The following is a 15,871-nucleotide window of genomic DNA, read 5'->3' as shown; positions in this document are numbered from 1 at the left end:
AGCTCGGCTCCAATTGGAGAAATATTTCTTTGTATTGGCAATTCATAAAAAAAGGCAATTCTGATATTGTAAAGATGCTAAATTTCTGAGCCAATAATTGGCCAGAACCAGTTGACCACTACTTTGAAGTCATAGACGAGTGTTGGCACAAGAAAGGCTACCCCAATACTATTACAATACCTTCTTATGTATTTCAGACTGCAGGACTCTAAACTCCTGCAGTGGCATTGGTTTGATCGAGGTGATTTTGAACAGGCTCATGGTTGTTATTTTGTTGCACTCAGACCATACTCCAGATAACGCACAGATCACCTCTGGCCTTCTTAGCAGGGTAAGACGGAAGAAAGTAGCTTGGTTCTTTTTATAGGCAGAGTGAGGAACTGGAACGCAACATGTACATAAAACAAAGTGGTGTTTGTTGATGCCAAATTTTGAGTGGTAATACATGTGTTTAATCTTGTTCCTACTTACTCATACAAATGAATCTGAGGCTACCTGTCTTACCTTTTTGCGGTACATTCTCAGGATCCTTCTGTGGTATGGTAATGTGTGAAAACTGCTCGGGATGTCTCATCACTACTTTGTCGAGAGACATGCGGTTCATAGTGCGGTCATATCCAAGTTTGACCTCTTTCTCCAGGTCTGCTACACACTTCTCCAGACTGCAAATATAATATATCCTTAATTCAAATCATACTGAACAAAGAGAAAATGACTACGTTAGTATGACATTACTCACGTTTTCAGCTTGAGACGAGGTCCTACACGGGCTTTGATACGCTGGAGACTTTGGGTATCAAGAGATGGCATTCCACTCCAGATGGGTAAAGCATCAACAGTTAGGTTGTAGAGAATAAGAGCTTCTGTTTTCTCCCTCAAGTGCAGGGCAAACTTGATCCGTTCAACAAAGACATGTGGGTTCTCAGCACTGAATAACAATCTGATCTTGGGTACCCAGTACTTAGTGCCTGCTAGCATGGAGTTCACTTCTAAGCAACAGAGGGAGATAGAAAGCATACATACACAGTCATAGAAGAGGAAATTATGAGACAATACTGTGTCATTAAAGTGCAAAGACATAAAAACCAACCAGAACATTTGCCCTTTTTTTCTTCTCCAGTCAGAATAGGATTTCCTTCTCTGTCTATCAGTTTAGTATTCTGGTGAACCTTCTCCACCAGGTACTGGTGTTTCTCCTTACTGTAGTCAAGAACCCCAACTAAATGCCATCTGTACTTCTCAGTGTCCTCTTGAAAAGAGAGAGAAGACAGTAATCATTAAAAAACAGAAAATAATGTCTCTCTCTGTCTACACAGTAGACATATTTCTGAGGACATTTTACCAGAAGGACTATTGTCATCTGTAGGCAGGAGGGCTTTTCCAGGAATAGGTTTTCGATCCTTTGTTCCTTCAGCGTAGCCCAAGGCAAGCCAGTCTTCTGGTGTCCGGCAGTCATAGTCCTCATTGTCTAACATCTAAGGGAGAAACACAGGAAAAGTATGCACAAAAATATGGGATGAAATGTTAATTGGGGACCCAAATGCTACAGAAAAGACTGCAGCAGTAACACACTCACCTCCAGAGGGAGAAAGGGTGAAACAGAATTTTCTGGTGTAGTATCATGCTCAGTACTACTGCTCTGATGTCTTGGCACTAGGAGAGTGGAATCTATTCCTTTTTCTGCCAGGAGCTGTTCAATGTCTATATGTCCGTATTCCCTCCGACGTCTATAAGAAAACAATATAAAACCGTGTAAGTCTCAACAACAGGCTGTCAAAATAAACTAACTCGTGGACCCCACTAAGCCAGCTAATGTACAATAAGAGAAAATCATTAAATTTGCACTGTACGATAGAAGCTCTGATCTTAATCACTCACATATGACTAGTGAATCTGGCCTTACACCATTTGAAATACACTCACCATGGGAAAGCCTTATAACACTAGATAAAGCGTATGCTTCTGTCATATACATGACACGCACAAACAGTACAGACCTCTCAATCTCTAACTTGCGAGGGATCTGGCCAGGAGTGGTTTGGTAGGGCATGTGGACCTTGGGTTCATCTCCACCCCGGCAGAAGTAAGAACAAAGCGGCTCAACAGGCTTGAACTTGACAGATGGAGTCTCGAAAGTTGTACCTAAGAAAATGTACACACAGCATTTAAAATATATGATAGGCTTATCAGAAATAATTATTTAAATGCCTACATGTAGGACAGTCACCTTTTGTTGTTAGATTACTGGAACTCTGCCAGATGCCAGGGTCCACTGTGAAAGACTAATGAAAAAACAGCTAGTATTGGTCAGAGCAGCTCAGTATTTTAATTGCCTTCATAATAAAAATGTGTCATATTTTGAATATTTCTGATTTGCATGAGGTCATGTGGTTTTACCTGGGAGTTGACTGCAGTGATGGTGTCTGAGTAGAAGCCACTCTGATTATTCACAAGGCATTCTCTGATTGGACGAAGTCTCCTGTGACTTGGAGCTCTGGTCTTGTGATCTGGAGGTTTGCTAGGAGGGTGAGGCACCAGTCCCCCAGAGCCAGGTAAATGTTTCCTTTCCATCTTCTGTGTAGCAGAATAAAATAATGAACTGGACTATACAGACAAGTGCATTAACATGCTTTAGCTACATGTGTGGATGAAAACTGTACGTTATGTTTATTTTGACATAGGGGCAGCGTAGAGCTCTTATTTTGAAAGAGGGAAGTTAACGACATCCAACATGCAACAAAATATAACCACAGTCCAAAACGTAGGCTATAAAACAGTGAGCTAGCTACCATGAGCTGTTAGATAATAAGTTTTAACGCTTGTCTGGAGTGATCCCATTAAAATATCGTACGTCACGTTTAATTTAATTTTGTAGAAACAACAGAAAACATGATTTTAACATACCTTCTTTGAAATTCAATTGAAAGATGTGATGTTACTAACGTAAAATATCATATATAGCGATCCTGAACTTCCTAAATCTCAGTTTCCAAGTAGAAGTTAACTACCGGTATGTAAATGTTGGACGCGGCAACGGTTGTCATGGAGACAAAGGTGCGCTGCTCCTTGAACGTCAGATAGAGCAGGGCGACAGAGAGGAGAGAGAGAGCTGCTTATACTATCCACTACATGTATACAGAAAGAAAACAAGGATTGAAGATATGACGGACTAAACCATTAAATACAAAACATAATGAAAGATACATACACTTCTGGGATGAAAAAAAAGGGTTATTTTTGTATTTTTACATTTTTACATGCATTAATTTCTTTATTTCTACATGTATTTATTTATATTTATTTTATTGTTTATATGTATTTATATGGAAGCGTATTGCTGTCATGCCAGACAAAACAAAACAGTAAGTTTCACATTATACGTTATGTTTGTTTTGACCTAGGAGCCGCGTAGAGCTTATATTTTAAAAAGAAGAGTGGAAAGTTGCCAACATCCACCAGCTGCTGCTGCCAAATAACTACAAGTTAACCACCGACATTTAACTACAGTCCAAAACGCAGGCTATAAAACATTTTTAAAAATACAGCATCTACGGTTAGCTGTTAAATCTAACTTTTAACGCTTTTCTGAAATGATCCTATTAAAGTATCGTACGTAACGTTTGCGAATTTCATTTCATCAACAACACAAAACACGAATTTAATAACATACCTTAATTGAAATTCAATTGAAAGATGTGAAGTTACTAACATAAAATATCATATATAGCGATCCTGAACTTCTCAAATCTCAGTTTCCAAGTAGAAGTTAACTACCGGTATGCAGCGGTTGTCATGCAGACGAAGGTGAGCAGAGCAACACGACTGAGGAGAGCTGTGAATAATTCACCGACGTAGGACAAAAATGACTTAAGTATGAAGAAAATAATAATTAAATACAAAAATAAACGAAAAATACATATATTTTGGTGACGAAAAAGGCTATTTTTGTATTTCTACATTATTTATTTATGCATTTTTACACGAATTAATATCTGTATTTCTACATTTACTCATTTGTTTATTTCTACATTTATTCACTTCTGTGTTTCTGCATTTATTTATATATTTCTGTCTTTATCTTGCTGATTTAGGACTCTGTCCTCAATTGAAAATCTAAAGATGAATTCTGCAATTTTTTGAAATGTAAAACAGAAAGCGGTGGTGTAATGTAACTTGAAACTACTATTCTACTTGTAGTTCACTTGAGAATTTTAATCTTATGTTACTTAAATATGGTACTTTTTACACAGTAATTCATCAGTGTCATAGGTTATGTAACATTTAATAGGGGATATTTTGCTGCATAATGAGGTATTTCAATACATAAACAGTATACATTTTGCTGTAAATATGTAAACACTTAAAGACTGTTGTGTTTTCACAGTATTGTTCTCTTCTCTTAGAAGAAAAAGTGAAGTAAGAGACACTGGCAGGATGGAAGAAGTGAACATATACAAAGAGCTGCAGTACTAATAAAACTAATAAATTCATCAGTAAATTGTGAGCTGGTGAGAAAATCACAGTTTGCTCTGTGGTGGTTTCTCATTTATAAGGCCATTTATCATTCAAACCACTCCCAATCCCAGTAAATTTACTGTAATTTAAACAGATGTTGGTTTGATTCTGAAGCCAGTACTGGAGGACCTCCAAACGTTACACATAAAAATATAAAATATCTTTTTATGTACATACAGTATAACCTAGACAGTTTGAGCCAGTGGGAGACACTCAAAACTGTGAGTAAATTTACGTAAGCAATGAAGAACCCTCACATATCTCATGCTGTTCCTGGTTAAGATAGTGATCTAATGGCAGTAATGGTAAGCTAATTTAATTTGATTGGAATGCACACTTTCCTGTGCGCAAATTTCCAATCTTTTCATGACAGCTTGAATGTGTCTGTAAGGGGGGAAGTCCCATTGACCCGTACGACCCCAACACTCCTGGGTCACAAGGGCATCATAACCTTGTCTGTTTCCCATAGCAGATCACAGGCATCATGCACGATGGCCCCTGTTCCTGCCCCTGGCCTCTTCAGTTAAAACCCATCAGAGCAGCCTGAGATTGGGTAGCCAAGGACAAATGAATAGTCTCATGTGTCTGAACCCTCACGTGTCACTTGAAAAGGACATGCTGCCACGCAGATAGGGACAAATTAAGGTCTCGAGAGCACCAACAGCAGTTGGAGATGTGTAGTTTGTCTGAAAAGTTGTCTGTGGCTAGTGAGGGATAGTGAGGACACGGAGGTCAAAGCTGATTGTACATCACTGTACTCAGCTCTGTGAACAAAATGCTTTATAATAGAGCCAAAGCACAAAGGTCAAATAGACTGAGTGACTTGATATGGATGCAATAGACACTGCAATTTAGTGCAGCGGATATTACTTAAAAAAGGCCTCTTGAGGCCTCCCGCTTCATTGGCTTCTTCTCAATGGAGCTCAGTCTCAAAACAATGACCTCAGCCAATAAGAAGCCTAAACCAAATGAAAGACTTCCCCAAGGGTCTAAATAACCCACATCTAATAATGACATTATCATATCAGAGCACTCAAAGCATCCTGACCACAGCGGTTTATTAATCATTAGCACATGTCTAATGGTATTGATTATACCAATGAGAGGATCCAGGCCTGAGAGGTTCCAAAGAAAACCTCACAAGAACCACAAGTCTCTGATGAGGTGGTGGTCTTCAAAATATGGTTGCCTACCAATGTTTGTTGGCAGTGTTGTAGCCATCTCTGGAGCCAGGAGCACGCCATGGTGATGGGACTTGATTGGACAGATATGGCTAGCAGCCCTGAGCAAGTGGAACTGATTAAGCCCTAACAAGCTTTGTTACAGCTTTGTTCCACCCTGTACTCATCTATTTCCCACTTCTTGCTCTAACAGTCTGGCAGCAGATATACGCTGACATGAAAGATCTGGCTTAACATCAACTGCTGAAGAACATCAATATTAGTCACTTACATAATTACCCAGATGTATAATCCATCCTCTCCCTTCATCCCTAAAATCCTCATATTATTCATCCACTTCTCTTCCCTCCTCTCTCCTACTTTTACAGTATTAGGATGTTGTGAGGGTCATGCCTTTGTGAATACAACTCCCATTTTACACTAATGACATCAGCATGTGCTGCTAACTTTAGCTCCTCCTGAGGGCCAGATGTTGGCTGATAGGATCAAACACTGGCTATTCCCCTCTTACTGTCACATTGTTGGACATGCCAGGAGAGTTTTACAGTCACATATTTTCACATACCTCTGTTTTCCTGCAGAAACCCACAATCCCACCACAAATGTGGGCACACCCTTAAATTGTGATTTTATTTTTACATTCGCACACAGGAATGGAAAAGGCATGCTGTAATTTCCAGTAAAATCTCATTAGGCTTTCACAAGAACAGCCTATAATTTTGCAAAGTTATATTTAAAAAAAGTGTGAAAAACATGCAGGGATTATTTCACACAGGGGTATAAGGTCTTCCTCCTGATTTACACATTGCCACTATGGAGCTAGGAACAAACAGAACTCCTAGACACATTGTAAGAGTCATTTACACCTACCACTTACAACCTAATACCCATCACTGTACCCCACTTTCAAAGCACTTTTTCTCTTTTAAAGGGCATCTGATCTGAGCGACAACACTGTGGTCAAGGAAAGTCACTGGTGTCAGTTCATAGATGAAACAAAACCACTGTGACGGCAGCAAATGTCACGTTAACATCACAGAGCAAAGCAGACTCCAGCAACATATGCACGAGGCTGCCTCCGTGCAGTTTTGATTTTTAACCTTCTGTCCGGTCATATGAGGTACTGTTGTTTAACAGTGACCCATGTGCTTGGCTGTACATTGATGTTGCCGTCATGGCTCGGGTGACTCACAGGTGGACTCTTGGCATTCCAATAAAGACTTTTAATGAGTTGAGAAGGGCCTCAAAGCAGCAAAATGGCCAGACATGAGAGACAGACTGGAACCCCCAACCTGTGGCGCAGGACCTCAAACAGCTGCGTTTGATTTTTCCTCTCATTTTCTCAATTTCTCAGTGTGACTTTTAGGAGGGGAACTAAAGTCAGACGGCACGGGTCATAAAAATATTCAACTTAGCGGGAAAATCTTAGTGATGAAGAACTGACACTGTCTGTGCGTATTTATGTGAGTGTTAACATTAAGTTTGTGTCTCCCTGCATCTAACTCCAGTACATATCCCAGCCTCATTGTGCTGACCTCTGACCCCCAGCAAACTTTATGGCCGTAGCTAGTTTACTTTTTGTTTAAGTGTCAAACTAAATCCATTGACGTTCTTAAGCCAGTTAAAATGAATTGTTATGTAAGGCAAGTCAGTACGTTTTATCTAAGTGGGTGTGCCAATATGAGCTGGAAGAATAAGAAAGCAGTGAGTTTGAGAATGTGTAACACATGTCTGTATGTGATTTTGTGGCTAGAAAACCAGTGTGCTGGCATTCCTGTTTGTTTATGTGGGTGGGCGATGGAAAGACAAGAAGTTATCGAGAAGTTGTGTCTGCGTTGTGTGTCAGAGTGACAATGTGTTTATGTGAGTAGGTTAGTGACGCACAAAAGAGCTTGTTAGCAGATGATATCATAAACAGGTAAAAAGTAGCCAGACACGGTTTCATTTAGTAAGAGCAAGTGTACTTGCGGGTGGAAGGTGGTTAATTTGTTGTCCAATATTAAACAAGACTTTCAGCTATAAATATGTCATCACCGCTCAGCTGCAGCCACTCTTTGACATTCTTGACATTCCTCCTCGTTAACAATTAATAAAGTATATATGGTACCAGTTCTGCATATTTTCCCGTCACATACAGACGTGAAAGTTTATAACCGTAACTCCTCCTTGAACAAACACTCACAAATCCACACACAAGGTCATAGATGCACACATTATTGGTTTGGCAAGTCGCCCGAGTGCTTCACAGAGGCCTTGATCTGTCATCCTGCCTCATCTGGCCTCTATCAGTTCCTGGTCTGACAGTTTAATCTGTGTCATTCATCCTCTCACATCAAAGAGGCAACATGCAATCTAAACCTATCATGCTAGCACATAAGTAGTTTCACACGCACATGTTAACACACTGACTAAATTGTCTGTTTGAGAGATATTGAAAACTCCTCCATGACAGGAGGATCATAGCAAACATCAGCAGTGAGGAGACCTTCTTCCTAAGCTGTCTGCACTGATTAGCAAGCTCACAGTGATAGCAGCAGACCAAACTCAAACTATTCTAAAGAAATACATTCTTCCTGGTTTATTGTACTTGAACTATAGACCTCCACAGTTGACCTATCACATTGACCTTTTAACTTTAAACTATGTCAACTGACACACAGGGTTATGCGTTTAAAATTAATTTCTTGTGTGATTTTAAAGAGTGCAACCATTTTTCTTGGATCTATATACCAGACAGTAATACTATGTACTTTATATTGTTTATATTGAGTCTTTCTTCAAAAATTGAACAGGATCATTAACTATGACCTCAGTGATTAGCTCAAGTACATCCCATTAACTGTGGCACTCACTGGTAGCTCTTGTGGCCAGTGGATAACATCATACGGGATCCTACTGTGCGTCACTATAACAAAAATGCCACAACAAACATGAGATATTAAATTTAGACTGGCATGAACTGGATAATTCCAAATCCACATAAAGCAACTGAATAATAGATGGAAAAACAAATCGAGCCCTGATCATGTTGGCCTGTGAGGCTTGAGGTCATGTAAGGAAAATCTCCTCATGCCTGGAGGAACATATAAACTGACAAGTAGAACATAAAGACAGGGGGAAGATGTTAAGGGAGAAGTGTGGGGTGACACCTTGTGATAGACACACGTGTATGAGCAGCATGGACAAACACTGAGGATTATAAGGGCGGGAAGGGGGAGTCCTTGTTCATCTAATCCCCAGGTCTCTAACCCCTGGCCCCCCCATTAAGCCCTGTAAATGAGAGAAAGAGGAGCAATTAGAGGGGCAGTCATGGGGCAGGTAGGAGATCCTTGTGACCTTTCCTGGCTGGTATTTGACCTCTCACAGCTGGGGGCCGTGATGAAGATAGACGCTGAACATTGGTTGGATTCACTGAAAAGAAATGGGAGGAAAACTAAGAAGCAGACATTTTTCTCTCAGCGCTGAGATTCTAACACGTGTTGGAAGCGCGGTATGGATTCTGTTGTTTATCCTCCTTGATATGCTTACGTTCTAAACAAGCATTTTATTGGATGTGGGCGTCTCTGCATTCCTATATCACAGAAATGTACTCTTAATTACTACTTAGTCAATTAAGAAGTCAACATGCTTTGCATTTTGAAGTCAAAATGAGCACCCACACATAGTTTACTTGCACTTGAACCAGCTGCTCTTAAAATGGTTTATGGCTCTGCTGCAAACCTTGACCTCAAACCTCAGTGACTTACATTTACTGAAACCTGCAGTTTTGCTGTCTTTGCGGTAATCAGATATCAGTCACATACAGTACAAACTTCTTCTAGAACATGCCTGATGAAAGTAAAACCACAGCTGGACCACACTGAAGCTTTGACTCTATGTTTTATCCATTATCCCTTCTCCCTAAACACACAAATGCACACAGGTCGGGCAACCTGTGAAAAGATGTGAATCTCATTTCCGTCCGTCACCTTGAGCCAGAACTGACTCTAAATCAGTCAAAAGCACCTAGGAACTATGTCTGTATGCCACTAACAATACCAGATAAACGGTAATCCGTCATAAACGGCATTACCCTAATCTCCTATAAAGCTATTCTTAGCATATACTGCACCACTGGAGTGAGATGAAAGAAGAAAATGTGAGATGAGAGAAGAATGATAGCCTCCAGGGTTTTATTATGTGGAGGCATGCCAGACACTATAGTTGGTGTTAGAGAGGAGAGGTGAACGAAGATAAATGCACAGCAGGTAAAGATGAAGTGATAGATGAGTTGAGAGACTTTGGGATGAAAAGCGGGATAAAAACTTTAATAGTAAGATACATTTAAAAATCAACACAGATGGACAAATGTCACATTAATGAAGATTGATTACTGGGACAAAATGATGTGAATAATCCACTGCTGGTGCTCCTTATACAGCATCATATCCTATTTTCTGTCAGGACTAATAAATAACACACATCATTATCGTTGGCCCATATGCCATTCCTCAGTCATTATGTTTTTGTGCTCCACTCTGGAGAAAAGCAAGCAGGCACGTCTGTAAACAATTTGTATGGCACTGAAGACATTTATGGAAACCAATCCAATCCAGTGTGTCTATTCCAATTTTCTGAGTCTCCTGTATTTGAAGTTGAGCCATAAAACTGAGGAGACAAACTCAGAGGAGGGAAGAAAATACATCAGACCCTGCAAAGAACCTGACATTTGTGGTTAAAAAGAATTTAAAGAGGACTGTCATGTATCAGGCCGTGTTTATTATGCAGTGTTATAATGAAGAATGGCAGAGTAATCTATCCAGTCAGGCAGACAGATGGGAGAAAGGCCCTTTTCTTGTCCAAGTCATTTGCATGAAACTCCAAGCTGTCAGATTCTTTTGGTGCCACAATGAGCCATCAGGCTGCAAATAACTGCACCGAGGACTATTTTTGTCTGCCCTCTCAGGTTTCTTCCTGCTAGACTTCAAAGAGACCTGTAACTTGGAATTACAGCAGCTGAAAAACAGGAGGGCAGAAGCAGATAAGCTAATTTCCTCGCCCTATTACGAGGCCCTGGTTAGTGGAGGGACCTGGTTTTAGCTGGTATGCGCTGTGCGGCTGGTTCACATTAACTGCGTTGACGAGCCTGTGCAGGTCGCACGTCTGTCCTCCTCTGCGCACGATGTTTAGCAGAATCCCAGTGGATGAAAACCGGCCAGTGTGGAGAAAAAACACACCTTCTCAGTCCAGAATAGTTTTTGTTTAGCGTCGTTGGAGCCGTGCAACGTCTTCACAGTGTGTGTGTGTGTGTGTGTGTGTGTGTGTGTGTGTGGGTGGGTGGGGAGGACCAAGGATAAATAGAGCGTACACTCCTCTCCTGTGCGTAAACGCGTTGAGCGCTGGACCTGGCATGGACACTGAGCTCTCGGGTTGGCTGTGAATTAATGGGAACATTTACATTCATTAATTAGCATGGAAGGACCTATCAGTTTGATAGTTTAGACCAAAGATATACAGGGACATCTTTTATTGCGCCGAATGGATTAAGACAAACATTTGTCGAATGGAAATTAGTATCATTTCTTTGTTATGTAAGTGGAGCATTGATTGTTGGACTAACCAATGATCCATACTTTGCTGCGACGGTTGCGCACAATCCACGTCAGTCAGAGAGATGCCCTATTTGTTCCTGAGGATGCTTTGAACTTTATCAAGCCTTTTTTTAAAACACTGTTCCTAGGAGGACATCGGGAAAACACTCATCTGGATTCATTTGGACTCTACGCATTGCGTAATTGGCAGGGAAATGCGCTTGTCCGTTAGATAGGCTCCACATAATGTTGGAACTAATCCCTGCTGGAACGCGTTTATCGCAGCATGTATGTTGTAAACACAGCAGAGACAAGGATGAAGGTGTTTAATATGAATGTGAAAGGTCGACATCAGATGCTGGTGGCGCTCTGTTGGCTGTTGTTTGTGACGAGGAGCGGAGCAGGTGAGGTGCATCATCATCTCTGATGCTGTAACCCTGAATCAGTTGCGTCATTGTGGCTAAACTTGCCTTCTCCTTTTCCCCCTTGTGGTCAGGCTATGTTATTGATTGGGCAGATAGTTATGATGTTTCCACAGCATTACATGTGTATGACACTACTGACCCAGTGTTGTGCTCATACGGTTCTTTATCTGCAGGTGACATTTTACATGCTTAGTTTTTGCTGTCTTAAAAGTAAAGAAAAGGCCTTTGCTGATAAATCTGATACCCTTGTGTCTTGCCATTACATGTAACCAGAGACTATTAATGCTGTCCAGTGAGGAAAGAGCAGGATTCTGTGTCACATTAAAGCAAGCAGCAGCGGCACAGTGATCAGGAAAATTAAATATTCATGGAAAACTCAATGAAGAGGACTTTTGTCCATGATGTCAGTACTAGAAAGTGCTTATTGATTTTGTTTTTGAAGCCTTTACTGTTACCAGATATACTGTAGAAGCACTAATCTGACCACATTATCTCAACACTTAATAAATACACTATGTCATAAGACTCTGACTCTCCATCACACTCTGTGTCAGTTTCCAGATGTGTGGACCATGCCTGTAGTCCACCCATAAGGAATCTGGCTAGTGGCAGGACCCTTATCACCCTCTCATGCTGCTGTGGCAACGGTTCCTTCCACTCCAGCCCCTGCCCCCATCCTCCTGTGACTCCCCACCTCTGTCCAGAGGAGACCCACCCATCTACTCACATGACTGATGATCCTTTCTTGCATCCGGATACCTGGTGGGCATCAGGTGCAGGTACTGCTGAGGAGCAGGATGAGATCCGGTTGGATCTGGAAACAAAGTTCTGTCTGTCCCACGTGGTTCTGGTGTTCAGGTCACCTCGGCCTGCTGCCATGGCCATCGAACGTTCAGTTGACTTTGGAAAGACCTGGGAAGCTCTTAAGCTCTTTGCGCAGAATTGCAGCATGGAGTTTGGTTTGCCTGATGATTTTACTCAGCCAGGCTCTTTGTGTACATCCCGTTACACCAGTGCTACACCCTGCAGTCGAGGGGAGGTAAGAGAATATGCAGGAGGATTTAACATTTTAACTTTCAGCAGATCCACAATGTTTGATTCAGTGCTCTGTTTCTCCTCACAGGTAATAGTGCGGACACTAGACCCCAGCAGTGCTAAAACACTGGACCCTTACAGTCCAGAGGCCCTTGCCCGCCTCACCCTCACTAACCTCCGCATCAGACTGCTAAAAGCTCAGACCTGCCCGACACCTCTAAATCCCCCTCCAGTACAGACAAACCCCACAGCCTCAGCCCTGACCTCCATATCCAACGTAGAAAGCCCAGCCTCAGCACCCTATGCTATTTATACTTTACTAGCCAGAGGGACCTGCCTGTGTCATGGACACGCTGAGTATTGTGTACCACACAACAGCAGCCAAGACACAAAACAGGACAGTAACATGGTAAGTGTCTTTCCCTATGTATGTGTCAAAGACTAAGTGCATATGTCAGTTTTTGGCCTGTGTTCTATTACAACCTTGTATAACACATGTGTCAGGATGTTTGGTCCAGATGTAAAATTAACTTACTGATGGAAAAATGCTTTAAATAGCTTTATTTTCTCTTTAGACCACCTGCCTGGATCCATTTTATCTATTTTAGATTTATAGATCTAGACAGCATGTGTCTGTAATGTCTGGCAGTGTAGGTGAAGTAACTGAGCAGCCCCAGATGTGTTTTCCAGGTGTCTGGCAGGTGTCAATGTACTCACCACACTGCAGGCGATCACTGTGAGAAGTGTGCCCCGCTCTACAATGATCGTCCATGGAGGCCTGCCAATAGCAGCAGTGGAGAGCCCAACCCATGCCAGAGTAAGTGACCACCAACAGGACTGAGTGACTGTTAGACTGTTGCTGATACAAAAAAAAGGGAGACTATGCAGACTGAATAGATACGTAACACAGCCATATGCTTTGCCTCTCACCCATGCTCCTGTTGCTGTCGCTTTCTCTCTCCTCCTCATGACCTAACTATGACTTCAGAGTGCCAGTGCCACGGTCACGCAGACAGCTGTCACTTCTCTCAGCGGGCATGGCTTTCCTCAGGTCTCACCAGCGGGGGCATTTGTGATGACTGCAGGCACAACACCGTCGGGCGCAGGTGCCAGCGCTGTCGGCACGGCTACCACCGTCGCCCATCCCTTCCCCTCAGCTCACCCCATACCTGTACACGTAAGAGACACAGAATGGGGACAGGGGAGGGCTGTCACTGACTTTGGCATGGGAGTGTTTTCAATCAGTCAGAAAAAAAAGGAGCTTTTGTAACTGATTTGATCTTGGTGGAATTACAACACCAATGTCTTATAGCACCATCTGCTGGCACATGGCAAAACTAAATGACTGAACTGTATCTGTGTCTCTGTTTCTCAGGCTGCTGGTGTGATCAACAGGGCTCTTTGCCTCCTCGTCCTGGAGAGGAGGGACCCTGGTGCCACCCTAGAAGTGGGCAGTGCCACTGTAAATCTGGTGTAGGGGGCACAAGCTGTAGCCACTGCCTGCCCAGCTATTGGGGCTTTGGAGAGGAGGGTTGTAAACCCTGCACCTGCCCTGTGAGCTGTGATCCAATCACTGGGCAGTGTTTGGACAGGTTAGCCTTATGCTTAATCCATGGCTATATTCTTATACATCAACACAGAGCCAAAATTGAACTCTGTGTGGGTAATTGCTAGAGATGAACCTTGACCTGATGGGTTCAATTCCACCTTTGCAGCTACTCAAATAACCAGGTGTTCAATGTACCCATTGGTGGAAAAATTCCTGATCTGGATCACATGTTCACAATTGATGAAGAGGTACAGTGGTCAAAGGAGCTTGCAGTCTCTGCTCTGCATTACACAGGTGAGTGTTTTAACAATGTACTCTGAAGTACTGCTGTGTTGCTCATTAACTGTGATGCCCACCTGCATTACAAGGTTAAAAATGTGGGATCACAGTGTAAGCTAAAAATGGATTAGGGCATAACTCTCTGTCTGTACACAGGAAAGTGCAGCTGTAAGGAGAAAAAACTGAGAAGTGCATCTGACCTCTGTAAAACCAAACATGATTATAGTAAGAAAACATCTTATTTAAAAACTGTTCAAAGAAAGTGTAGATTATTTAAAATATAGATTAATTTGGTGGATGTGTCTAATTGCCTTCTCACTCTGCTGTCTTTCTGTGACAGTGATCAAGGCCAGCGTGCTGTCTGCTCATGACAAAGGCAGCCACGCAGAAGTGCAGGTCAAAATTCGCAAGGTCCTTCAATCAGGTAAAGTGACGCTCAATTTGGGGACCATCAGCATCTATCCTCTGTCCTGGACCAGCCGCGGCTGCACCTGTCCTATTCTAAACCCAGGTAACACAACAAAGAGGAATTTATGACACACACACAGAGTAATGTTTCGAATATAGTTTTCCAGGAGATATTTTTAGCATTTAAAGATGAATATTTGAGCCAACCAGTCACACAGAAAGTTAGAACATACCCAACACCAAAGGGATTATAGATTTATTATATTAAATCAATTTACAATGTCTTACCTTTTCCACCAGGTATGGAGTACCTGCTAGCAGGTCCAGAGGAGGCTGGGACAGGCCGTTTGCTGGTCACCATGCAGAGTGTGGTGGTCCCATGGACACCCAGACTGGGTCTGCTTATATCAGAGGGACTGAGGAATGGATGTCCATGAACCATATTTATTGCGAGGATTGTGTGAGACAGTGGACAATTCAGAAAACGGACTGAGAAATCACTGTACTACATGTCGTGTCACACTCAGACTCAGTCAGTCAGCTTGTGGGTGTGCAACACAAAATAAAGACTGACATGGACTGTAATAAACTGTATCTGACATTAAAGGCTTTGTTTGCATACAAGATTTGTTCTTCACCACAATTAAAGCCAAGAATAAATCTTTTACTGTCATCTTTGAGTAATATAGAAAATATGACAAGGGCAAAAATTTTAGTTTTCATTTTTAGTTTAACATTTTAGTTTGCAGAATGTCACATAACCGATAAAAGTTGTTATAAAATGTAAATATGATTCATTTTAAGGGCTACAGCTATATAGATTTGAGTAAATAAAACGTGGCAAATCTATAAAATCACTAATAAAAGAGTAAAGTAATAAGTAAGGACTGTAAAATAAGACTGTGTGGT

The 15,871-nt window shown here is 41.7% G+C and overlaps 2 protein-coding genes across 5 annotated transcripts in view; one reads left to right on the top strand and one right to left on the bottom strand.

Annotated features, from left to right (window-relative positions):
- dnah1 (dynein, axonemal, heavy chain 1) overlaps positions 1-3,773 on the bottom strand; it is a 28,609-nt gene extending 24,836 nt beyond the window's left edge. The window contains exons 1-10 of one of the 3 annotated variants that reach the window (XM_010755419.3): positions 3,671-3,773; positions 2,398-2,574; positions 2,228-2,282; positions 1,998-2,142; positions 1,577-1,727; positions 1,343-1,475; positions 1,091-1,249; positions 740-989; positions 505-662; positions 181-380 (exon numbers count right to left, since the gene is read on the bottom strand). In XM_010755419.3, the coding sequence (XP_010753721.3) occupies positions 181-380; positions 505-662; positions 740-989; positions 1,091-1,249; positions 1,343-1,475; positions 1,577-1,727; positions 1,998-2,142; positions 2,228-2,282; positions 2,398-2,571 (1,425 nt within the window). In that variant the 5' untranslated portion in view covers positions 2,572-2,574; positions 3,671-3,773. Of the gene's footprint in view, positions 1-180; positions 381-504; positions 663-739; positions 990-1,090; positions 1,250-1,342; positions 1,476-1,576; positions 1,728-1,997; positions 2,143-2,227; positions 2,283-2,397; positions 2,575-2,904; positions 3,072-3,670 lie in introns of those variants that run through there. The other 2 variants (XM_027279810.1, XM_027279811.1) reach the window with 2 other exon arrangements.
- Positions 2,493-15,864, top strand: si:dkey-202e22.2 (netrin-4). 2 transcript variants are annotated; one of them, XM_027279812.1, is made up of 10 exons: positions 2,493-2,552; positions 12,246-12,730; positions 12,815-13,135; positions 13,417-13,543; positions 13,715-13,903; positions 14,102-14,318; positions 14,442-14,569; positions 14,711-14,779; positions 14,895-15,065; positions 15,263-15,864. In XM_027279812.1, exons 2-10 carry the CDS (start codon positions 12,419-12,421, stop codon positions 15,397-15,399), a joined length of 1,671 nt encoding a protein of 556 aa, XP_027135613.1. In that variant the 5' UTR covers positions 2,493-2,552; positions 12,246-12,418; the 3' UTR covers positions 15,400-15,864. The 2 variants fall into 2 exon arrangements, with proteins under 2 accessions (XP_027135613.1, XP_019123910.2); XM_019268365.2 differs by lacking the exon at positions 2,493-2,552 and adding an exon at positions 10,713-11,670.
- Positions 15,865-15,871: the final 7 nt, after the last annotated feature.

This window comes from Larimichthys crocea, chromosome VI (assembly GCF_000972845.2).
Source record: "Larimichthys crocea isolate SSNF chromosome VI, L_crocea_2.0, whole genome shotgun sequence".
In the NCBI taxonomy this organism is placed as follows: Eukaryota; Metazoa; Chordata; class Actinopteri; family Sciaenidae; genus Larimichthys; species Larimichthys crocea.
This window is presented reverse-complemented; position numbering and strand designations above follow the sequence as displayed.

Coding starts and splice junctions, on each gene's coding strand:
- si:dkey-202e22.2 (XM_019268365.2), top strand. CDS start 11,553: ATGTATGTTGTAAACACAGCAGAGACAAGGATGAAGGTGTTTAATATG. Junction 11,671..12,245: donor TGTGACGAGGAGCGGAGCAG/GTGAGGTGCATC, acceptor ACTCTGTGTCAG/TTTCCAGATGTGTGGACCAT. Junction 12,731..12,814: donor CACCCTGCAGTCGAGGGGAG/GTAAGAGAATAT, acceptor TTCTCCTCACAG/GTAATAGTGCGGACACTAGA.